The sequence below is a fragment of the Haliotis cracherodii genome, unplaced genomic scaffold, assembly GCF_022045235.1.
Source record: "Haliotis cracherodii isolate W230 unplaced genomic scaffold, xgHalCrac1.p SCAF_22, whole genome shotgun sequence".
In the NCBI taxonomy this organism is placed as follows: domain Eukaryota; kingdom Metazoa; phylum Mollusca; class Gastropoda; order Lepetellida; family Haliotidae; genus Haliotis; species Haliotis cracherodii.
The window spans coordinates 6,060,151-6,086,156 of record NW_027266278.1 but is presented as its reverse complement, the minus strand read 5'-3'; the positions used below and the strand labels follow the sequence as shown (position 1 = coordinate 6,086,156).

The 26,006-nt window shown below is 40.0% G+C and overlaps 1 protein-coding gene across 1 annotated transcript in view; it reads left to right on the top strand.

The window, feature by feature from the left end:
- The window catches only part of LOC139471162 (uncharacterized), a 132,130-nt gene that overhangs the window by 20,741 nt on the left and 85,383 nt on the right, over positions 1 to 26,006 (top strand). Inside the window, exons 9-38 of the mRNA XM_071253435.1 lie at positions 39 to 160; positions 978 to 1,068; positions 1,603 to 1,711; positions 2,269 to 2,443; positions 3,667 to 3,856; positions 4,499 to 4,707; positions 5,553 to 5,677; positions 6,148 to 6,359; positions 6,778 to 6,923; positions 7,703 to 7,879; positions 8,281 to 8,439; positions 8,961 to 9,103; positions 9,227 to 9,297; positions 10,726 to 10,892; positions 11,969 to 12,135; positions 13,536 to 13,719; positions 14,733 to 14,903; positions 16,091 to 16,270; positions 16,689 to 16,836; positions 18,149 to 18,229; positions 18,560 to 18,708; positions 18,899 to 19,037; positions 20,021 to 20,242; positions 20,624 to 20,690; positions 21,590 to 21,753; positions 22,479 to 22,612; positions 23,061 to 23,199; positions 24,085 to 24,330; positions 24,767 to 24,809; positions 25,690 to 25,844. Of these exons, the coding sequence (XP_071109536.1) occupies positions 39 to 160; positions 978 to 1,068; positions 1,603 to 1,711; positions 2,269 to 2,443; positions 3,667 to 3,856; positions 4,499 to 4,707; positions 5,553 to 5,677; positions 6,148 to 6,359; positions 6,778 to 6,923; positions 7,703 to 7,879; positions 8,281 to 8,439; positions 8,961 to 9,103; positions 9,227 to 9,297; positions 10,726 to 10,892; positions 11,969 to 12,135; positions 13,536 to 13,719; positions 14,733 to 14,903; positions 16,091 to 16,270; positions 16,689 to 16,836; positions 18,149 to 18,229; positions 18,560 to 18,708; positions 18,899 to 19,037; positions 20,021 to 20,242; positions 20,624 to 20,690; positions 21,590 to 21,753; positions 22,479 to 22,612; positions 23,061 to 23,199; positions 24,085 to 24,330; positions 24,767 to 24,809; positions 25,690 to 25,844 (4,485 nt within the window). The remainder of the gene's footprint in view (positions 1 to 38; positions 161 to 977; positions 1,069 to 1,602; positions 1,712 to 2,268; positions 2,444 to 3,666; positions 3,857 to 4,498; positions 4,708 to 5,552; positions 5,678 to 6,147; positions 6,360 to 6,777; positions 6,924 to 7,702; positions 7,880 to 8,280; positions 8,440 to 8,960; positions 9,104 to 9,226; positions 9,298 to 10,725; positions 10,893 to 11,968; positions 12,136 to 13,535; positions 13,720 to 14,732; positions 14,904 to 16,090; positions 16,271 to 16,688; positions 16,837 to 18,148; positions 18,230 to 18,559; positions 18,709 to 18,898; positions 19,038 to 20,020; positions 20,243 to 20,623; positions 20,691 to 21,589; positions 21,754 to 22,478; positions 22,613 to 23,060; positions 23,200 to 24,084; positions 24,331 to 24,766; positions 24,810 to 25,689; positions 25,845 to 26,006) is intronic.

Genomic DNA, 26,006 nt, shown 5'->3' with positions numbered 1-26,006 from the left:
CCGTAACACGTAAAAGTCTAATTGAGTACTGTCTCCAGACTACCCCGAGATGTCAGCTAAAGGCACAGGAAAGTTGGTGTTCCTCAGCAGACACAAGGCCGTCAGTATTCCCAGCAGACCAAAGACAGACATCACGAGGGCGTCCATTCATATCAAAGAGGTAACAAGTTTAGCTTTAACAAAATGGTGTATACTTTATTAATTTGAATTATCCAGTGCGATTCCGTTAATAAAACGACAAATTCCTTTCCATTTCCGATAGAAATCTCTGCATAAAGATAAGTCGATAGTACGAATCATGACAGGCCGGTGTATGTTGAGATATACAAAACTGGCGATTTATATCCTCTGCTATTTGTGCCCTACTCTACATTTATAGTCAATCTGATACAACAAACATTTTTTTCAGGTGTTAAACTGTTAGGGTGAACATGAACATGTCTTTTCGTACACAACACAAACATTCCTGAAAATAAAAACGTATGATTAAATCAAAATTCTTCAAGTCAGAGCTGATTAACCAATTTCTTTCATCATGTAATATTGTTTTTAAAGAGTTAGAAAAAGGAATGAGGCAGCATATATGTAAAGAATCAATGCTTTTGAGACATTATATGTAGAGAAACTCTGTTGTGATAAACTTTAAGATAATTAGTTATCTTGGGTTATAAAATATTATGACCCATAAAAGGTTAGGGATCATGAATAACTTTGGGGATAATTTTTGCAGTGTAGAATGCATAAAATATATCCCCAAGCCAGTCACACTCCCTTATTATTGTGTTCAGTATATATCATGCTAACACTTTTGTCAATCGGTCATCAGACCGGATAGACAAGGAACCAATCCAAAACGAGTAAACAAAACATACGTATGTGTTTTATAGGAAAAAGGTATTAGACAATGAATATAAAAATGTACCTACTCGTACTGCAACGCAGCATCCTGAACATCATCTTGTACGTTGGTAATCCAGGTGAAGCGCAAGAAGCCAGCAATCGATGTGAAGGAACACCTGCAATATGTGAAGGGGAACCTCACTTGCATGCGAAACGAGCCAGAGAAAGGTACAATTACATGTATATATGTCCAGGAGTTTTGACAATGTGAAATCAATGCAACACTGCCGTGTAACATTCAAGGATATACGGCCATGCAAATATAAGCCTCTAAATCATATAGTTGATCCCATTGTAACAGACTGCACGTAACCACGACTGTCCATTTGTTTTTCAAGAAATGAACGACGAGTGGGAGTTGTTTATCGTACAATAAAACACTGCAGGGAGAATAAACCATGAGGGGCGCCACCCCGAGTGGTCTATACTCCTTGCAGTGTTTTATTGTCTAATCTCTCCCGCTTTTGGATGCGATTTTTCAACGCGTTTATCTGCGTAAAAATAACGTCGTCCAATATACAACGTCATCTAGTTTCGAGCGCATGTCCAAATCTTCAGCAATAACGCGCTGATAGAACAATATTTTATCTTGAAATAAACAACATCTCACTCTTCATTGGGTTTTTTTGCGATTAGAGCTATCTTAATTTTGGTAATAAAAGAAGAATCTAGATTATTTAAAATGTTTGTGCTTTTTTTCAGGTTCGAAGAAGTTGGACAAATGCTTCACGAGAATTGTATCTGTTCTCCAAGACTTACCTGACCAGGCCTTGGTTCTTCTTGCTGAAAAGTACCTGACAGATAGGCCGAGGTGAATAGACCCTTAAAGTACACAAATTGAAACAGTTTGAAGGAAATGACATTATATAGATCAATATTGTATTGTCAGTTACGAAAGCAATGGTGAAAGGAAACTTCTGCTTACATGTATGCATACAAATTTTGTTATGTACATTATTTCAAATTATTTTCGTATTAAAACGGCCCAGAAAGTTAATCCTTTACCATCGAAAAGTGCATTTATTTTTCTACTAATAAATATATCAAATAAATAGTATTTGTAAACACTATCAAAGCTGAATGACATTATCTACCACATTATTCCCTTTTTTGTGGACTTGATGTACAATGTAGGTCCTTTTGGGTACCAGTAAATATCCCCGTTACCCCATTTAAGATGCGAGTTTTACAGAAAATAGCTGGTTGCTATGTTGCGAAAAAGCAATAGTCCTTTCATGGTGACCTCAGCGAAGATGAGTTATCGTTATCTGTGTAGCTTACTTATTTTGCCCTGAAGTGATGCATAGTCTAGCACACTTGAGTATTAGTAAACCCTTATGCTTACAAGTTACCATCCTTTTCTTTCAGACTGACCAAGACATTCCAGGACCAGAACCATATGTTTGATGCTATCGCCAGTCTGACCACAGACCTGTCCCAGCAGCTCCTGCTAGACCTTGTCCTCAACAGATCCAGACCCGACTCCTCCCTGGTGAAGAGACTCATGTTCCATATCATCTCACTTGATGGACCACCGATAGACGTAAGTGTAAATATGTGTGATATAACAGTCACAAGCTCATGTTGTACATAATCTCACTTGATGGACCACCGATAGACGTAAGTGTAAATATGTGTGATATAACAGTCACAAGCTCATGTTGTACATAATCTCACTTGATGGACCACCGATAGACGTAAGTGTAAATATGTGTGATATAACAGTCACAAGCTCATGTTGTACATCATCTCACTCGATCGACCACCGATAGACGAAAGTGTAAATATGTGTGATATAACAGTTACAACCAAATGATGTACGTTATCTCACTTGATGGACCACCGATAGACGTAAGTGTAAATATGTGTGATATAACACTTACAAGCCCATGTTCCACATCTTTGCATTGGATGGACCACCGATAGACGTAAGTGTAAATATGTGTGATATAACAGTCACAAGCTCATGTTGTACATAATCTCACTTGATGGACCACCTATAGACGTAAGTGTAAATATGTGTGATATAACAGTTACAAGCTCATGTTGTACATCATCTCACTCGATCGACCACCGATAGACGTAAGTGTAAATATGTGTGATATAACAGTTACAAGCTCATGTTGTACATCATCTCACTCGATCGACCACCGATAGACGAAAGTGTAAATATGTGTGATATAACAGTTACAACCAAATGATGTACGTTATCTCACTCGATCGACCACCGATAGACGAAAGTGTAAATATGTGTGATATAACAGTTACAACCAAATAATGTATGTTATCTCACTTGATGAACCACTGAAAGATGAAAGTGTAAATATATGTGGTATAATAGTTACAAGATCATGTTATTCACGGGATCACCTATAGACGTAAATGTAAATATGTGTGATCCTACACTTAAATATCATGTTCCCCTTATAAAGCCTTGTCCTTTTGTCACGATTGAACAGAGAAGCGCCGACTATATGGTGTGTAAATGTGCAGACAGAATTGTTATAGCAATGTTTCCTTTTGTTATACTCGATATTACACGAAGTCTGAAGTCTCCACAAATCACGTAACTGTTATTCTTCTCAAGAACGCTGATCAAACAAAGTGTCTTTAACTTTGGTAGCCGCGAACAAGGCTTCTAAGACCAGTTATACTGTTAATTCACGGAGTGTCAACTTAATGTGGGAGAAAGTCCAAAGGGATCTGAACGATGCGGTTTGAACTTATATCCACGATTATTCGGGTATTTTTTCACATTTTGTACAGAATATCATCACGAAACTGAAGAGCCTGTGTTTTGAGCGCGAGAAGGCCCCCGTGGCTTTACAGGAACAAGAAACATATCACAGAATGGTGCTGGCATTGGGGGTGGTTGCAAGGCGACTGTTGGACGCTGGGAGGAAGGAGGAAGCGGTTGATATTGTCCTGAAGCTGGAGGGTTGGCTCGGATTGCACGGTGAGAATTACGTTTGGATTGAGAATACATCCACAGATACTAACGTGAATACATATTTGACAAGAACATCGTCTCATGCATCATCACAGACATTTCGAGGAATAATTAACACATCTATCGTGTTTTTAAGTCGTGATTATCAGAGAATACATGACATCTTAGGTAAGTACAATTTTCCACAGCGAAATCTGGTATTTTACATCATTTGCCAACCTATAACGAGTCATTGCCAAACTGTACACGATGATGAAAGTGAGTCAGCAGACAAGTAACATATTGCTTTGTTAAATTAACAATTACAACACAAAGGCTTCGTGGCAAGTACATATATAACAATATTGGGCTGCAGGCAAACACGCTTCTGAATGTGCTCTCCAAAGTGTTTCCCGGCCAGAATAGGTCCCAAGCACCCTGTTTTATTTGTAAGAGCCTTCTGACATGTGATTTTTGGCTAGGCTCTGTGGCTCTGCCGATCGTGTTTCGTCGTACCCGTATCTTTGCATATTCCAGTCATAGGTTTCTCTGTGACTGATACTGTTCTTTCAGACCGACTGACATAGCCTTAATATTCATACTGCAGCCCTAAAAACTAACCATGATCATCATTCAGTTGTCGATTACGTATCTACAAATCTGTTCCAGATCCCTGGATGTTCCGTCAGAAACGGTCCACCATGACAGAACGTGAAGTCCTTGATGACGACCGCTGGAGAGTTATCTTGCTGGGGTCTCTGGGTAATGCCGGTCTCGACCAATCATTTGATATGATTGTGTCACATGTCAACACCACCAACTCTCAGTGGGTGAAGCGAGCTGGGATACATGCCATGAGGAAGTACCGACACGAAGGGGTATTGAAAATGATTTTAAACTAACTTTTAAACAATACTTCAAATGATTTACACAGTTGAGACAGTACACTTTCAAAACCGAATATTTTCTGTAGCGAAATCTCTGAATTTTGCAAGTCGCCATGACCATACTTTAATTCGAGATCTCAAGTAGAAGCTTTAATTATATTGTCTGACCATGCAAAATTACGATCTTACTCCTTCAACATTTGCTTTATTTGATTGATGCTCGAACCCAGGATACAAAGTCTGCACATTATGTTGGCAATATAAACAGGCATGGTTAAGTTTCTCAGTAACGTTGAACACGACCTGAAATGGGCAGATATGCATGTTAGGCATGTATGAAAGATATATCACCTGTTGCAGTCAGCACATCTGATGTTAAAGACAGTTGTGCATGTATGAATGATATATTCCGTGTTGCAGGCAGCACATCTGATGTTGAAGACAGCCTGTATGTATGAATGATATATCACCTGTTGCTGGCAGCACATCTGATGTTGAAGACAGTTGTGCATGTGTGAATGATATATTCCCTGTTGCAGGCAGCACATCTGATGTTGAAGACAGTTGTGCATGTATGAATGATATATCCGCTGTTGCTGGCAGCACATCTGATGTTGAAGACAACCTGTATGTATGAATGATATATCACCTGTTGCAGGCAGCACATCTGATGTTGAAGACAGCCTGCATGTGTGAATGATATATTCCCTGTTGCAGGCAGCACATCTGATGTTGAAGACAGTTGTACATGTATGAATGATATATCCGCTGTTGCTGGCAGCACATCTGATGTTGAAGAGAGCCTGTATGTATGAATTATATATCCCCTGTTGCAGGCAGCACATCTGATGTTAAAGACAGCCTTGTACGATGACGACGAGAAGGTCCGATATGAAGCTCTGCTACAATACCAGGCCCACCCAAAGGCTGCCATAATCGCTCCCATGTACAGACAAGAAGGGTGAATGTTGAATGATTTTGTGTGTTAAAAAAAGTCATACATTACCCATTTTCGTGGCACCATGATATATTGCCTACAAAGCCAGCAGGTCTTGGTGTACAAGCTTGTATGAATTGTACCTTCCTCAATACCTCACTCGGCCGATGGGTAGCTCTGTGGCTGTAGACTCTTGTTCCAGACTCGCAGTGAAAAGTGTCAGGAAATTCTAATATCTTACTCACTTATTTCTGTGTACCTCTGGCTTCCTTTTTGGCAGTAGTCGCCTGGTTGACTTACACCACGCTATTTACTTTACAGTTGCATCCTTTCGCCACGTTGATATCCACTTGTGGATAATGAGACTTGGTCTCTCACGAGCCTCCTACCCGCGTCCGTTGGCATCAGCTTTGACTTTGATTTTTTCCTTCACATTGAACTGATTTTACGCTACTGAAAAGCTGTTGAAAACATAAAACATTGATACATTACAGTCCTGTGAATGGATCCATATTTCACGTGGATCCCCGCTATGTTGGCAAGCGGGACATTGAGGTACACGACCGACACAAAAGAGGACTCTTTGATGAGAAGATCGAATTCATACTGGCTTCACCAAGTGTAGACTGGAAGAAGATGCTTGGGTCAACAACCATTGGAGCGTCCTTTGGACTGATTATTAACAACGCTTTAGACTTCAAAATAGGTATGCTCGTGTCAATACCATACATGTATATACCCTTATATCGTTCCAGATTGTCCAAGACAAGACGGCTAATATAAAAGATATTCATTATTTACATAATTCAGATTCCAATGTAGACGTTATAAAACATCATTGTTGACGTTGATTATTATGTCAGGTTGACATTTGAAAACATTTGCCGAATACCAAACCCAATTAATGTTGAAGCAAACCAAAGTGAAAGCAATCCAAAGCAATTCGTAATTCCTACATTTGAAGGATTCTGTGGAACGGAAGTTATTTGAACTGCATTTTTTTATATTATTTGTCTCTATATATTCTGTATACTGCATCTGACAGTTTATTTCGTGTTTCTTCAAAGCTTTAAAAGAGAGCAATTCCTTCCAGTACTATTGCATATGACCACTGCATGTTACAGCGCCTCTGAGCGGACACATGCGAGTGAACATCCACGATGAAGCTTACGCCCGCATCCACCTTGGCTTCTTGGGAAAGAACCTGGAATTCTTTTTGGGGAGGATCTGCTTCAAGGGAGGAGCGTCTTACAACCTAAACATGCTGCAGGTGACCTCACAATGCAACCTCTTGAATCGCACTTCTGTGGGATCTAGTCTGCTCAGCTTAACCACTGTTGGCACTCAACTATTTAGGACTACCGCCAGTTGTCTCTCCCCGACCACCACCCCTCCCTACCCACACTCCTGTCTGCATGATGTGTCCATTCAGGACCATCAGCCACAACCTGTAAACACATGATTTTAATGTGCCTTTAAACGTTTCCAATATTGTTTCCAAAGTCTAGCGTTCTATCATATGTCTACGCTCAGTCGTATTAGTAGTCAAGACGTCTGGAGCCCTACAGTGTAATAGGAAGACAATTGATTGTCAAAATGCCAACAAGATTACTATCACATCTGATTAAATCTGAAAACATTTTTAAATGCAACTGTCATTAGAATATTATATTATTACTTATGTGATTCGCAAAGATGTCTTTTTAGGGTTTATTTAATTGTGCAGTTCTTCATGTCCTTGTCGGGGGCACGGATGGCCCAGTCGTCTAAGGTGCCGCGATTCGCTGTGCAGAGTTGCCTTCCTATGGTACGCCAGAAACCTATGATTGTAGGTTCGAATCCCGGTTCGCCCGATTATGTGTCTAGGTTTGTCAGCACCATACCCGAGCTCGTGGGTTCCACCGAAGTGGTAAACGTCTGAGACCTGCATCACTTCGGGCTTTCCTCCCACATTAAGCTGACACGTCGTGATATAACTGGAATACTATAAAAAGCGGCGTTAAACACAACTCACTCACTCACTCACTCATGTCCTTGTCCATTTTGCAGGAGTACGGCGTGGACAACCTCAAGAAACTGGTTGAGCTCTACGATGCTGTTAAGGGCGATGCTGCTGGCGCTCTAGGAGCAGGTCTGGATCTGTTCAAGAGCATCGTCAGTGGAGAGTTCTCGTTTGCTGACATGATAGAAGGTTTCAGGACGGCATTGGAAGAGCTACCAGATAAGGTGGAGGTTTTGAGATCATGTAAATGTAGCATTAATGTTGCCATGCATGAAGGGCGGTTGCCTTTGGCATGTTATTGATTTGCGATCTCTGAAGGAGTGAAGTTACGTCTTAATTAACTGTCGATTTATAAAGAATGGATTTTTGTCTGTTACGCCCAATGGATTATTTTTTCTATGGATACGCCATACTGGTTATCATGTTGCGATAACATTTTATAACTTCAGTGAAATTATGTCAAATTTGATTCCAAACTGATTTCATTAGTCGTGTAGCATTTCGTAAAGAAACGTGAGTGGGATGTTTGATAAAGTTGTACACATTGAACACAAAATCAGACGGAGATTAACCAGTATTTCCTTATTGGCAATGTAGATGTACATGTATGGGTGGTATGATGCAGGTTGTCAGTGTTGGGAAGAAGGCATCAGACGCTATGGAAGTCCTTGGCCAGCTGGATGAGAAACAGTTGCCTCCCTTTGTTGAACCTGCCAGGAACCTTGTGTTGCGAATCACAAACCTTTACAAGGAAGTCAAGTCATCGGTGCTCAGCTTTTACAATGTAAGTAATTCCGCAATACTTGTGTGTTCTTGAACATCTTGTTATAAAGCCACCCGAAATTCTATTTGAGCATTATTTCTATTTAATAATATTATAATTCTATGTCTTTGGGTATATGAAAGTACATTATATAGCATAATTGAGGCCTCGAAAGGTTACCCTCTACTATTTGGATGTCAGTTGGGCAGGATGCTCTTAGTCCGTGTGCCTGGGGAACTATTATGTATTGATTCCCGAGGATTGGTCGTGGCTGTAGACAGTACTTCAGTTAAGCCATGATGTATAAGCTTAAAGTGGGAGAAACACCCAAAACGTTTACATGAAGTCCACGTAAATGGGTCTGGTAATTTTGCATATACCAGAGCCTTGAACCATTGGCGCCTAAAACCACCTGGTAGGCTGAGGTTTTGTTGAACTGAAAAAAAAAAGAAATTTATACAACATGTGTAAATAATGATTCATCATATGTTTGGTTCTCAAAAAAAGAAACAAGAAGAATATCACTAGGTTACCCATTTCAGCAACTGATGGAGACAGTGACGATAATAATACCCAGGGCAGGGAAGATGATCTATAAGGCTATCAAGGCTATCATTGATAGCTTTAGGACGTTCAACAAAGACCCCAAACAGGCCATTTCTACTGTCGCTGGTAACGTCATCACGTGAGTACATCATCATGCAGTTACACCTAGTGCGAGAGATTATCTTTCGCCAGGCAATGGTTTAACATATTGTTTGTATTTTTATTAAATGAAATAATTTGTGTGCATCTTGTATTTTTTCAGTATTGGCCTAGAAGTAAAGAATCTGGTAGACGCCATTAACAAGACAAAGAACACATTATTTGCGACCATTAGTAAGTGTTTTTGAATTGGTAAAATCGTTTTGGTAATGACAAGAGTGAGTGAGTGAGTATGGTTTTACGCCGATTTGAGCAATATTCCAGCAATATCACAGCGGGGGACACCAGAAATGGGCTTCACACATTGTACCAATGCGGGGAATCGAACCCATGTCACAGGTACAGGCGTCAAATCTTGGGTCCCATTGTTGTACCACATTTTGAAAACCACCCTCTGGCTGTCAGACCTGTCTACATGGGTACAACGGTAGACAACAACGTTATCGACTGGTAACAGAGTTCCAGCAGAAGGCCACCACGACCATCCCTTTGGCCCACCAACCTGATCTCAACCTGCTTGAACACATCTGAGGCGCAGGATGCAGAAGCTGGACCAACCAGTAGCCAATCTACAGGAACTAGCACAAGCAGTGTACAAAAGTCACAGAACAGAAGTACAGAAGAGCATCAGAAGTCACAGAACAGAAGTACAGAAGAGCATCAGAAGTCACAGAAGAGAAGTCCAGAAGAGCATCAGAAGTCACAGAACAGAAGTATAGAAGAGCATCAGAAGTCACAGAACAGAAGTACAGAAAAGCATCAGAAGTCACAGAACAGCAGCACAGAAGAGCATCAGAAGTCACAGAACAGAAGTACAGAAGTGCATCAGAGGCCACAGCACAAAAGTCCAGAAGAGCATCAGAAGTCATAGAACAGAAGTACAGAAGAGCATCAGAAGTCACAGAACAGAAGTATAGAAGAGCATCAGAAGTCACAGAAAAGAAGTATAGAAGAGCATCAGAAGTCACAGAACAGAAGTACAGAAGAGCATCAGAAGTCACACTGGGGACATGTGGAAGAGGGTATAGATTATCATCCGCGCATGTGGTGGTTTTATATGCTATTGATAAGCAGTATGTTATACCGGAGCCGTAATGGTCATTTTTAACCAGGCACAGCTGTCTTGGGCACACTGCAGCCCAATATTTGAGTCACATATACATTTTGTCAATAATACACAAAGTGAAATGTTCTGCAATATCATTAAAATCTCTTTCTAAAATGTCATGATCGTTGTCTTTTAATTACCCTTTCGACAAATAGCACATATTTTGGTTTCCATGCCATATTCTTTGGGCCAACCTCGTGGCAAAAATAGCAGGGGTGGCTTAGCAGTATACCAGGAGTATATTAGCCCCCAAATGTTATTTTCATAGCTACACGATAACATTTGACATGTCTTCGCATGTAATTTTACCTTTTACATGTATGTAGTTGTATTACTGTTATGACTACCCTGGTCTAGAGTTTCACCAAATTGATAAGCATCTACAAGCTGTATCACTTTGGGCTTTCCACTGACATATAACTGACTAAGTATCCGTCATAAAGATCAATGCTGCTAATAGCAGGGTTAAAGCCTTTTTTTACCTGCTTCAACAGAAACCCCCCCTGACTGGATGAACCTAGCTTCCCAGGTGATAAAGATACTGGAGGAAGGGTTTAAGGCAAAGAAGGCACTGCTGGAAGGTGGGGAGAAGTGGATCAAGGAGGTTGTGAAGGGGAAGAGAGACCCTGTAGCGGAGTTTTCCAAGGGGAAGAGTAACGCGGTGAGTGGCTCGATATCATGTATATGTTTTTTTTTAAGCACTAGAGCTAGATATTACCCTTACAAGGATATTGGCGTCACCCCATTGTATTTGGCCGGTGGACAATAGCTGACGGCAGCATTTAACAGTTTTCAATCATGCTTATGAACCAGGTTGAGCAGGGACTGACTAGGTGGATACAAAGTTTGCAGCATAAAATACATGTATATATATTGTATGCACTGGAGCTAGATATTACCCTTCTGGGGAGCACGGGTGGCCCAGTCGTCTAAGGCGCCGCGATTCGCTGTGCAGATTTGAGACCCTTGGGCACGCCAGAAACCTATGATCGTGGGTTCGAATCCTGGTTCACCCCAATCATGTTTTAGGTTTGTCAGCACCATACCCGAGCTCGTGGGTTTCACCGAAGTGGTAAACGTCTGAAACTCGCATCACTTCGGGCTTTACTTCCACATTAAGCTGACACGCCGTGATATAACTGGAATACTGTTTCAAGCGGCGATAAAACCCAACTCACTCATTCACTGTTACCTTTCTGGAGAATGCTGGCGTCACCTCATTGTATGTGTTGTATTATGGACTAGGCCCTCGGGGAATCCAGTGAAGTAAAGGTCCACAGTATTTCATGCTTGTCGCAAGGGCTGACTAAAGATGATGAGGGATGTCAGACTCTTTCACATGGTTGATTGTGCCACGGTTGCATGGGTCGTCACTCATGTTTTGTTAGTCACCTGTTTGTCCTGTCCAGACTGGATTATTCACAGGCCAATGAACAATAGCTGGAATACTGATGACTGCAGCATGAAAAAAAAATCATTCATTGCCTATGGAACAATCAGATCAGGAACTGACCAGGTGGATATAAAGTTTGCGAAATCAATTGCAGTATAAAATACTCCACAGGTGAGATAAAAGCATGAGTGTATGATGGACAGTAGTTTTGTGTCAGAAGTGGAACATGTGCTTTATATCGGTTTTCCCCACTATAATCCTTCGTATAATAGAATGGTCGATCCCCTAAACCTACAAATAGTCTATTTGTGCATGGATTGAACAGTACTGTTCAAATTTTGTAGACTGCACTGAGACAGGAAGTTGTGACCATGCTGAAGGACATTGTTGATGACGTCCTGGCTCCTCTTGAACCTCTGAAGAAACTGGGAGGGAAGTTCTTGGACACTTTCAAAAAGGTGTTTGATCTCATCAACAGTGTGAAGAAAGCTTACAACGCTCTGAAGGAAGGGTAAGGGGAGGCATACACGCAATAAAAATGATTGTTGTTCAATAGTAATATTGCTATCCTCAAATAGTATATATTTTTGTCGGGGCGGTCGGGTAGCCTAGTGGTTAAAGCGTTCACTGGTCACGCCGAACACCCGGGTTCGATCCTCTCATATAACGCGAACGCGACTATTTCTGTGGAAGATACCTTATCACAGGTATGAATTTTTGTCCAAAAGGCATAGCATTATTTATTCATTTTATTACATAGTTGGGTGTCGTGATATACATTTGAAATAAACCAACCCGAAGCAGCATTTGTGTAGAGAACGCATGCTTGACTACTAGCTATGTATTTCGTTTTTCATGTGGTATCCTTATTCAAAGTTCATTCATATATAATTAAATTTTCGTTGTGTTCATGGAAATCCCTGCATTCTGATTAGCTGAATTGGTCACGTGTTATTGCATTCATTTCCCAATGAATGTAAAAAATTAAGCCACGCCCACCGCGACGCACTACTTTTATTACTGCGGAATGTCGGGGAATCCCAATATTACAGCCGAGGGAATTCCCTTCCTGCTCACGTGTATCGTCATGCACAGGACATTTAGTGACTTTCATGCATATTCATTGTCCAAACTACCCTTTGAAACCGAAGGCCGAGAATGAATGAAACAGCAAACGTGCAGGCTCGCTTGCCTGTTTTTTCCCGCTCGCCTCGGTTCAACTTTCATGTCTTCGGGTTTCATTTCTAACTAGCATTTCTCCAACTGTGTTTTACCGTAATCAGGGAAGGAATGTTTGAATCACGCAGTAAATGACCATGTTATTTGAAACAGCCGCCTTCTCTCGGACATATTTCTTCCGGTTCGTTACAGTCTGACTGTTGCAAGTCTTTTCGCCTCTTGCCTTAATTGACAGGTCCAATGAACATTGTTTTAATCCCACTCTCCGTTGATTGGCTACTGACTGTGTAGGCGTGTCAAGTTATGTGCATAAATTAAACGATCACCTGATTCATGTCACGCCACTGTATGTATTCCTACACCTGGAATGTTTATCAATGTCGTCATTTTTGTCTGTTTTGATATATGCAACTGTTTCCTAGTAGTGTAGATAAAACATGTTTTACGTTGACGAATTTAATTATAAGCATTGACTGTGTATTTTTTTTTCGGTTCATTGAGGTATGAATCGAAAAACCGATGTACAAACTTTTGTAAGAATCCGCTACGCGGATTCATACAGTTTGCACATCGGTTTTTCGATTCATACCTCAATGAACCGAAAAAAATACACAGTCAATCCTTAAATGGTGGTTTGTAAGTTAAAGGGAGATAGGAATTTGGAGTATTTTGTACATTACCTTATGTGACCTTCCCACTTCCTCCTATGAATCTATGTTCATAATGTTTCAGATACCGTGCAGCCCGCTCTCTTATCGACCGTGTCTTCGGCCCCAAGTGTCATAAGGAGTTCCCCCGCACTCTTCGACTTGCTGGGGGTGGATGCAATGGGCGTGGCAGCTACCCCTCCGAATTGAAAAGTGGAAAGGAATACGAGCATGAAGGGATAGATGTGACCATTTCTTCTGGAAAAGACGTGAGTAACATTTGTCGGTCTTCATCTTCCACTCCTGTGTTAGTGCTAAGACTTAACGTGTGCGGTTCTTTGGTAAACATATTATATTTTAAATGATACATGTATTTCCACACTTTTCCTAAACTTTGAAATAATACGTATTTGAACTTTTCAAAAGAATATCAAAAGAAAGGAGTATCTCTTTTCTGGAGAACGTAAGCATTTCTTGTACTAAAGAACATCGAAACAAAACCTTGAGTGAAGAGGCGTCGACATTGACATGTGGTTATGTCGTTTGGTCGTTCATAAAAAAGCCAAACTTCCTAGCGTAGCTTCATCAAAACGTGTTCGAAAATAATATTTTTTTCATAAACCATGTTCCCTTTAAAAACAAGTTTCTCATACTTTCATGTTCATATTCCGGTCCAATTTTTCTTCTTATATTGCACATAGGGCACGGATAGGATATATGTCAAATCATTTCAGTATAGATATTTTTGATCGGGCGTTTTCGGAGGCTTCCAAGTTATTCCATTAGTTTTATTGTTTGCCACAGCAGTGTGACGTTGGTACTTGTTGTTACCCTGCCTGGCGCTCGGCATTGAGGGTCTAAAACAAGGACTGGTCGGCTCGGAGTCTGTATACTGTGTCTGAGTGCGGTATATATATTAAACTGCGACTGGTATCTCAGTGGGCTTCCACTATAAAATCGGCTTTAGTACAAGTACACACACACACACACACACACACACACACACACACACAGACAGAGAGAAGGGCATGTACGTCTCTATGTAAGTGCAATAATCTTGAACGCGACGTTAAACCCCATTTCACCACAACGCACCTAATAAGACACAATTAGATGTATGAAGCATGTGCAATGAAGGTAACAACAGAGCAAGTTGACATGTGGTCATTTTACTAAAATAATGTTTAAAGTGGCATCAAACCCAAGCTACTCACTCACTCACTCACTCACTCACTGGAGGTATATGTCGATAACAACAAAGCTATATTCAACTTCTCCCCAGATTGTTGCACCGTTTGCTGGCAACATCAGGCTGTCTGACAATCCCAATGAGGTCATCATCATCCCGAATGCAGGATCTCTGAAGGAAACTGAGGTCATCATCACCAACATTGAGCCCGACAGCTCCTTAAACGTCCAGCATCCGGGTGACTCTACTTACGTCGACAGCCCAGTAAGTATAAATTGCACCATGGAGCAGACAGTGACAGGCTTCTGAGACGAAAGGCAATAATACTTACTTTTTTGTGAAAATTGTATGAATGGCTGGAGCTACCGGTAGGGCATGCTTACCCTTTTTGCGAACACCTGGTGACACCACAGTCGTCCATTCATATACTTTCCACAGCTATTTGCCCTTCACTCCAAGTGCTATCTCTTTAAGCAGAAAATCTAGCTGGTTATTCTCTTGCACTGACAGTTTATATTCTAACCTCGAAAAACATTTGGAATCGCAGCTCACGTTTCACGTTATATACTACTATGTACATACCTAAAGATCTCTCTAAATGGCCTAACATGCATAAATTGAAAAACATGTTTATCCAACATTAGAGTAAAAGATATGAAAATAATGTCCAATTTGCTTGGGTGGTCAAGCTCGGCGATTTTGCGGGTGCTACCGAACGTGCATCATGCTATCAACCACCGGTTTGGATGACCAAGATATTATTTAAAGGTCCCCTGATATAGCTGGACCTTTACGTACTGGGATATAATTTAAAAAAAATCATAGTTATACCTTTGTACTACTATTCACTACCAGTCAATTGCTTGTCCTTTCTTATGTCGTGTCGTCACCAATGTTATCTTCAAATTATCTGACATTATATTCGCCTTCTCGTTTGTTGTCTGTGGAAGGCAGATTGAAAACGCAAAACCAAATTGTCCATTGTTTTGTGGTGGGTGTTAGGTTCTTATATATGTACGGGGGCACGGTGGCCCAGTCGTCTAAGGCGCCGCGATTCGCTGTGCAGAGTTGCGTCCCTTGGGCACGCCAGAAACCTATGATTGTGGGTTCGAATCCCGGTTCGCCCCGATTATGTTTCTAGGTTTGTCAGCACCATACCCGTGCTCGTGGGTTTCACCGAAGTGGTAAACGTCTAAGACCTGCATCACTTTGGGCTTTCCTCCCACATTAAGCTGACACGCCGTGATATAACTGGAATATTGTTAAAAGCTGCGTTAAACCTATTTCACTCACTCACTCAATTATATATGTACGTCGATTCATTCCAGAAATTAAACATCTTCTTTCACTGTTGTTATTGTTCAAATTCATTGTTCCTTCGCTATGCAAACTGAAAATTATTGTTAAATACGTTGTCATGTTTTTTTATCATAACTGAATGTATGCGTCAGGTGAATGCTGGACAAAAGATAGGTGTGGCGGCCAACTCCCCGTGTGGGGGTAACGAGCACATCCACCTCGCCCTGAGAAGGAAGGGTGGCTATGTCGACCCAACACGCTACCTGGAGGTCAGATTACCCAAAATCCCGGAGTGGGTGCAAGAGTGTGACGACTACAAACTGGTGTTTAAGGCAGGTGACATATTTTGCTTTCTTTGTTAAAAAGGGACAGACACATAAACATGTACATTTTCTTGCTGAGGTTATATTTATCTATGTATCCTAGATGTAATTAGCTGTTGTCCCAAACACGAAAAGTAAGAAGTCGAGCTGGTGTCATTTGCATAACACGCGCATTTGTATAAACACAAACTGTTACGTGTTTTCTATAGACACATGCTTTGGCATATGTTGACATACAAGTTTTCTATACACACATAATGTTACATATTATGATATGAACATGTGTTATGTAGACACATATTGTGACATATTTTGACATACACATGTTTCCTATTGAGACATAATTTGACATATTTGACATATTGTGTTTCATACAGACAAAAGAGGCAATATATTTGTTGTGATTGATTTCCAAATTCTTGTTCAGTTTGAGACTATAGCTGAAGATTGCATCATCTGTCTGGATGGTAAGAAGGACAATGACACCAGTCCAGAGAGAGAAGGAGAGGAAATTGAAAAACCTGAGGATCTTGATTCCTCAAAAGATCCTACCTCAGTCGCCGACGCCGAAAATGGTAGGTTACTTCATTTTTAACTATTGAGTTACCAGAAGTTCCCGAGAAAATGGGGTAAATATTAACGAGTGTACTGTTTTAGGGACATATATGTGTCATTCTCTGCATGTTTGTGAAAGCGGTTAAAAACTTATTGTTTGTCATGCTCCCGATACTTCAATGTTTTTACTTGATGTTCCACATTCAAGTAAGTCAAACATTATTATATTAATTTTGTTTATTCAAATAAGACAGGTGACACAGTCTGAGATAACACAATGTACAACTTTATGGATAACAACTTCTGATTTATGGCATACAGCAACGTTTCGATGTATGTTCCGATACCCTTATGAAGCTTGAGTGATAACGGTTTTAGAATCTACATCGAAATGTCTTCATCTGCAAAACATTAGAACTTGTTATCCCTAAAGTTGTACGTTTCGTTATTTACTCTGCAACTTCTAGAATGCCAATGAAACGGTTAGTCTAAGATAAATAATACAAATGCATGATAAATAATGTTTTCATCCAAACTGGCCCCCACAGGAGATATCGCTTGGGTGAGATGAATCGATCTCTGCTTCGAGATATCGCAGTAATGAAATTGCTCACAATGATTTGCAGACAAAGCAGGTCAAACATTGTTACCACCAAATTCACATTTCAGTTAGCTCTTAAAACGGCGAATTAATCAGGAACACAGCATCTCAGCTGTGCAACTTGTAAAAGATGAAGACACAGAAAGGCCTTTCCGTGCAACATACATGTGTCCCGTGCGTTCTAACTGTACATTAATGTGAAATTTTGGGACAGGACATATAGGCAAAAAGAAGGTATCCCATGGACATTAATTGTGCTCCCCTACTTGCTATCTGCAGAATCGGAATTTGTGCTCGATTGGCAAAATGAAAACAGGAATTTGGCTAAGATGTGTACCTGAAGTTTCAGGTATATCGATGGTCTGGCACCGTTCAATAATGGTCCCTTCCACTGATGTATCTTCTTGACCTGAAAATAAACTAGAAACCAGTGAAACGCAACTTCTGTTTCCTATTTAGATAAAGATTTACAAAAAGCTACCAAATACAAGAACGTATGACAAGAGGGATGACATACACTTTCCAAAAGTCAACTTTGAGTTGTACCATATGTCCCTGTGTTTGTTTCAGGTGAACAATTGACATTGACAGGTGCTCATATTATCACAAACACTTGGTATCACTGTTTTATTGTGATTCATAAACACATGCTTATGATAAAGAATGAATCGTACAACTACAACTACCTGCTATAATTGTGACTACTTTATATTTTACCTCTTTTATTTCAGAAAAGCCAGATTCCATGTTCAAAAAGATGCAGGATAGAAAACCACAAATCCAAGAAAAGGCCAAGAAAACCAAAGATGGTGGTGAGTAGATGCTGCTGATGCTTTCATTAGACTCATTTACAGTCCCTGCTGGCAGTATCGATCGAGATCGATGCCTTAAAAAGGCTACACTCAGTGTATGTATGTTTTCGATAGACAGATAGATCTGACACGTTGTGGCGTAGGTGTCTTTTCTATCGATACAATCGGTGACGAGTTTTCTTTGTGACACACATGCTGTAAAACATGTTAATTGCAAAATATTCCGTGATGGGGAACTACTTAATAAGTTATTTATTATTCCAAGCCCTGAACTCATTGACCGCCGTTCACATTAACCTACATTCTAATACCACCAATTATTTATTGCAGCTCTGGCAACCCTCTTCCAGAAGGCTGGTGCTTTTTTGAAGAAGTTCTCTATCCGTAATCTGAAAATGGGCTCTATCTTGGAACTTCTAGAGATTCTTGGCCTTGACGAGAGTCAGGAAAAGATGGCTGAGGTCATAAGAACAATAAAGGTATTTTTTGAATGCTGGACTCATGTGAAGCATTGTTACTGTCTGTTTGGTGGGACTGATGGCAACCTGATGGAAGATCAGTGTAGTAATATACTGTCCAGCTATTTGAACCACTAACGTTAATCAGTATCATGAAACAACCCACAGATAACATTTATCATAAATAAGTGCACGTGATTCTGTGCTGCAGGAGATGATCGACAACAAGCCGTGTTTCAACCCGTACCAGATGACGGACGACCAATTGAGGACGGAGCTGACCGAGAGGGGGATGAGGGCAGAGGGGACTCGGGAACATATGATCAACTCCCTCACCACGCCATCAAACTGTGAGTACACATGGTATTCTTATAACTTACTGATATAATGTGATGACTCGGGAACATATGATCAACTCCCTCACCACGCTATCAAACTGTGAGTACACATGGCATTCTTATAACTTACTGATAAAATGTGGGGACTCGGGAACATATGATCAACTCCCTCACCACGCCATCCAACTGTGAGTACCCATGGTATTCTTATAACTTACTGATATAATGCGGGGACTCGGGAGCATATAATGAACTCCCTCACCACGCCATCCAACTGTGAGTACCCATGACATTCTTATACCTTACTGATATAATGTGGGTACTCGGGAACATATGATCAACTCCCTCACCACGCCATCAAACTGTGAGTACACATGGTATTCTTATAACTTACTGATATAATGTGGGGACTCGTGAACATATGATCAACTCCTTCACCGCGCCATCCAACTGTGAGTACACATGGTATTCTTATAACTTACTGATATAATGTAGGGACTCGGGATCATATGATCAACTCCCTCACCACGCCATCCAACTGTGAGTACCCATGGTATTCTTATAACTTACTGATATAATGTAGGGACTCGGGAACATATGATCATCTCCCTAACCACGCCATCCAACTGTGATCACACTTAGCGTTCTTATAACTTACTGATATAATGTAGGGACTCGGGAACATATGATCAACTCCCCTAACCACGCCTTCAAACTGTGAGCACACTTAGCGTTCTTATAACTTACTGATATAATGTAGGGACTCGGGAACATATGATCATCTCCCTAACCACGCCATCCAACTGTGAGCACACATGAATTTCCTATAACTTACTGACGTGATATGGGGACCCGTGGCCATATGATCACCTCCCTTACGTACTGGGTAATCAAAATTGACAGGCTATTGTTAAAATCATATGAATAAAAAAACTTTTGTAAAGTGAAAAAATACCATTTCCCTTATATGCTTATATTCTTTTGTTATTGTGCAGCCTGTCCTCTCATGAAGATCTCCATGCCTAACAACATCTACTGTACATTTGACGACAAATGTCTTGGGATGGAATGCTGCGTACATTTCAAACTCTTTGTGTTCCGAAAAACCTATAAAATATATTCAAGATTTGACCCCTGCGATTTGAAATTTTCTGTCGGTGCTGGGAAGTTCAACAAGTCGTTTGGAATTGACGGTGACCTGAAGGATATATATGCAGGTTGGTGACACTTGTGGAATTCACCTCACTCTATATATAACTCACAGTATCAAGGAAAACATTATGAAAAATGGATGCTCTGTTAGGAATTAATTGTATTATTTTCCCTAAAAGCACCAGAGTTTCAGCAAATATACAAATATTTCCAATAATGTTTCCAGATTTTGATTTCTTTGCTTTGCAATTGATTACTTTTTTGATTTGAATTGTTTTGAATTGCTTTGAATTATGCTTTTATGGTTAATATGAAAGATGGTAATGCTTATCTGTTAAACAATATTGAAAACATATTTTTCGGGGAATTAAACATAATTCCAGCTTTGGAATGATAGCTTGTTTGTTTTCATTTTCTGTTTTATTAAAAACCGTTTTGTTTTACAGGACTGGAGAAAACTATTCCGACGAATGTGAAACTGGATATCTTAGGAGGAATAGAGATGGTCATTAAGTATGAAGTTACTTCCTCACTTAACTGTTCATTGAAAATTCAACTTCGTGTTTTCAGTGATATAACACAGCCTCAACGAGATCGTTGACTTCAGAAATGCAACACGTTATTTTGAAACGTTTACCTGAAGGAAAATTCCATAAATGTATTTCAAGGCCAATGAGTATACCATTGGACCAACGTGGACCATTTTAAACCAAACTGTAACATTTTATAGCCGTATTATGAAAGTCAAGATTATCCGTATTTTAAGAGTTATAGATTATACATCTATTGCCCCTTGTCTGAACTATGCTTGCATCATTCTTAATGGGTTATTTGACTATTTCCCTGGCGACCTGGTCATTTTGAAAACAATTCTAGGGTTCTGATGAGAAACATACTTTTCACTGCCCCAAAGCATATTCGTCTGTAAATACAATATGGACGTCAACTACCTTTCCCTTATATTCGCGGAGAGTATCGCCACAATCCCCACTTCGTAACTGGACTGGACTTTCCTCACATCCAGACTGTGTCACAACCATGGAAACAAATCGCCTCGTTACCTATGTACCACAAGTTACACCCCAAAAGTGATAGGTTCCGCTGACATTTGGTTCGAATCCAAGATTTATCTTGATTAAAACCTTTTGTCTGTCAGCATCACACCTATCAAAATGGATAAACGCTTCACTGCTTCTCTTTGAGCTTTTCTCCCGAATTAGACTGTAATGAAATAAATCACTTCCGTAGGTGTAACCGTTGTTTCTTTATGTTGCTATCATCTGGAATAATGGCATTGTCTTGGCTGTACTGGAGAAGTGGTTTATTATGACATCATTGTAGTTATAGACATACATGTCTCACCTGTGAGGTGTAATGTTCAGATCTCACATTCTTCAGTATTTGTTCTTCAGAGTGAAGCTGGAGAAGGATGACACGGCTGCTCTGATCACAGTGGCGGCCGGCTTCTGTTCCCAAGATGACCGCGACAACTGCTTCACTTTCATTAACATCCTGGAAGAGTTTCCAACACCGCTGCCAATATGTCATCCAGATGGCTCGATAACCTGGCCAGAGGGTAAATACCGTCATTAGTATTTATCATCTTGAAGAAACTGTGTCAAAATATCCCTCTAATATCACACGAACGTGACTATTTCTGTGGAACATATCTGATACAGTTTCCTTATCGCAGGTATGAATTGCATATCCGGAAGTGTCACGTACTAGCCTAGTATTATATTTACTGTTTAATACAAGGTCAGGGGCGCTGGGCTGACCTAGTGGTTAAAGCGCTCGCTCGTCACGCTGAAGACCCAGGTTCGATTACCCATATGGGTACAATGTGTGAAGCCCATTTCTGGTGTCCCCCGCCGTGATATTGCTCGAATATTGCTCAAAGCGGCGTAAAATAATACTCACTCACTGATACAAGGTCACCCACTGCCTTTGGCGATGTCATCACCAGAAGACACTTTTGCTGGAAAGGTAGCATACCACTATTACCACTTTCAGTTTAAGAGACAAGGCACAAACACAGCGTACAGACATACATTACTGTTCATAATAAACGTCCCCTCGATCGGGACGAGTCACGTTTATCAAAATTGATATCGCATACAAAAGTGTTCCAGTGATTGCGACCTTTTTGCGAATATCTCGCACGCATATCCTAATTGATTGGACGTTATTGTTTACAAAGGGGATGTCTGGAGGCTGTATTTAGTGACGACTGAAAATTGTATTGCTCGGTAGTTTTGTTCGTATGTCTGTCTAACTAGCATCCGCTCCTTCCTTTGACAGTTGATTACAGAGGTCTGTTTGATAAGGAATCAATTAAGAGACGAATTCGTGAAAGTGCCAAAGAGTTTGCAAAAGATGCTATAAAGAAGGGCATCGAAGAACTACTTGACTTCATCCCGTGCATATCCCCCGATGTAAGTATGGCAAGAATGTGGTAATATTGTCACAGAAAATCAGTGTCACGTTCCTCTTATCCACTGTCCTTTCAGCATGATGTACATATGATGAACAGGAACATATATAGAAATAACGTTGAAATATTTGAAAGGAAAGGAGGGACCATATTGAAAAAGAATGTTTTTTTCTGGTTATCAGGTAAGAGTTGATATTTTCAGTCGTGGCCACGTCAGTCATGAACATATCAATTCCAACCCCATCACACGATAGTATAAACCTTAAACAGCCTCTATTAAATGCACTCTCTATAATCTATAAGTTATTGTAACTTGCATATATGATCTCGGCAGAATGGACACCATAGTTCGTATTCATCGGTACTCCTAAACAGTGGTACTCAGGTCTAAATGAGTTGAAGTGGTATAGTGGTAAACAAATTAGAAAGTACACATGATTGCATTTAAGGCTCCAGGCAAGACAGATCCCTGTCCCAGACCTGAGGCCCTGACTCGGGATATCCTCAAACAGAAGCTCCAGCATCGGGGATTGCAGATCACAGGCACAAGACAGGAACTGGAGCAGAGGCTCAGAGTTGGACACAAAAGTGAGCGGTTCATGATGAGGAGAAGTTCTGTTCATATTAAAAAAAACAAATACCATTTGGTGAAGAAAAGGTCTGGCACAATATACTCTATGATCTCCCAACACATATTATAAAACAAAACAGCACGTTCTGTGCACTGGGTCGTCAGGAAGGTTGTGGGAAACTGTTCAAATGCAAATATATCGCAATAAGAAAGTATGGCATTTTACGGTTGGAATTCTGTGGTCAATTATTGCAGGTCTCAGGATGATGGTTTGGATTTGACAATAAAAAGATTGTACAGTACATGTTTGAGCTATTCAATATACTTGTACAAACAATTTGCACACTAGCAATACACGAGTATGATGTTGTACATATTGTTATCGAAGTTAAGATAGTTTGAATTGAATTGTTGTACGATTTGTAGATCTGATTGTATTGAAGATGAATATCACTTTTTATGTGTATGTCCAGTGTATAATGATTTAAGAGAAAAATAACTAAAAACAATTTTTACCATAATCCAAATGGTAACATATTAGGTAAATTAATGACATGTGATTGTACAGAAACTACGAGAAACTTATCAATGGTCATTTATCATGCTATGAAACTAAGAAAATGTATGAATTTGTAACACGCCCCAGACAATGAACTATAGGCCTTTGGTCTCATCATAATAAAGATTGATTTAACGAACACTTTTCAAAGAGGGATATGGAACATGAACGTTCACAGTATATAATGTTTAACTTTTATAGTGAAGCCACATAACTAAACGATAATGAAATATATACATGTATTTCGAATCATAAACAATTCCTAAAACAAATCAATCCGGAACATTATGCAATGGAATGTATAGTAATTAGAGATATACAGCATGTCATTGTGTTCCTCCAGCTTGCAGATTGCTGAATAGGACAGTGACCCTCCCAACAATAACAAACGAGAAGATCAATAAGATCGTTTACATGGAGATAGCCCCGGACTGTCTGCGGTTTGATGCGTGTGTTGACATTAAGATCAAGAAGCTGAATTTCAACAAGGCCGTCAATGCTTACATACAACTTGACCCTTGTAAATTCACAATGACCGTCAACTTTGAAGACTGCACTACGACAGTTCTCCTGCTCGGATACGACTGGGGTAGGTAGTGGTTTGTAAGTTAAAACCATTTTGGGAAACTGTGAGTCCTTTGATTCAAGCAGTATGATAATCTGAATACAGTTGACAAATGAATCGCACCAATGCCATTTGAGTGAGTCAATGATTCAATGATTCAATGATGCGCAAGATCAGCAGATCCATAGTTTAGTGGTATATAGTTGAATGCAGTGTTATCATGAATTACCATAAAGACATGTATAACAAATAAATGTTCTTTACCAGAGATGTAAAAATACAAATGTAACTAGCATACGATTGCTTCTCAACATGCGATGATACTTGATAATAAGAGGCGTCAGAATCACATCGTGTTTGCTTCATAGAGATCTTCATCCCTTTCACATGTAACACATTTTCAAGTATACAACACTACTGTTTAGCAAACTATATGATATGTCTGCCATTCCATTTACAGGGAAAGAGAAGACCACTAAACTGAATGACTGGGTTTCCATAAGGTAGGACAATGAGAGCACCTTTTGTATCTTTGTTATATCTATTTGGTCTCCCTTTGGAAAACGGTGTTGTCATCAATAATTGTTTTTACAATTTCATTGAATATAGATATGTGCGAGGTTTCACGTCCGGAGACATGCATAATGGCAAACTGTTGATCCTAACACTACGTTTTTTTCTTAAATATATAAATCATGATAAATGAGGAGAATGAATAACTACTCAAATGCAAGACATATTATGAGGATGTGACTGTTTGTCTGCAAATTATCAATCTTTCCTACTGGTAAAAGATAAATTGATGTCTTTTAGTTCTGAAGTGCCTTTCTTATAAATGTGTTTGTTTGTTTGTTGCCACACTCAGCAATATTCCAGCTATATGTCGGCGTCATGTAAATAATCGAGTCTGGACCAGACAATCCAGTGATTGATGTCATGAGCTTCGATTTACACAATTAGGATACGATGACATGCCTCAACCAAGTCAGCAAGCCTGACCACCCAAACCCGTTAGTTGCCTCTTACGACAAGCATATATACGCCTCTATAGGGCAAGTTTGGGTTGCTGTAGACCTATTTTACCCCGGATCTTAACAGGACTATAAAATTAGTAGACGAATGAATTAAAGCGGCGTATCACGTCGATTTATTAAAAAATCGCATTTGGACCATCCAAACAAGTAGTGGATAACAATAAAAATTATTCAACTCGTCAAGATACGCTGGCCCAGTTTTATCAGGTCACATAGCAACACCCAACACCCCATGTGTGTGTGGTACTGAGATATTTCGAGCGGATTTCTAATACCAATAGTGAAGTGACGATATGAGTCAGTCAATCATAGACCACACTATCACTGTGCCATGTTTACCCTTCTCCAGATACACCATTGACAGAAGTGAAGCAAGGAAGGTGTTTGTGATTGACATGGGTCTACAAATCAGTGTTGGAGCATCGGAACCGATTCTGGATAGTTTGTTGATCGAAAAACTAGATGTACCTATTCCCATTTGTAATGAAAACTTCTCTCTGCCGGGTAAGTGTCAAAAACAGTAGTTACTTTTATCAATTCACTGTATTACTCAAAGTCGAAATATTCTGAACCTTCCATACAATATAACTCACTAAGTCGGAACCAGGCAGTCTGGAAATCCAGCCTTCCGATCGAATACTGTGAGAAAATAGAGGAACCTATGTG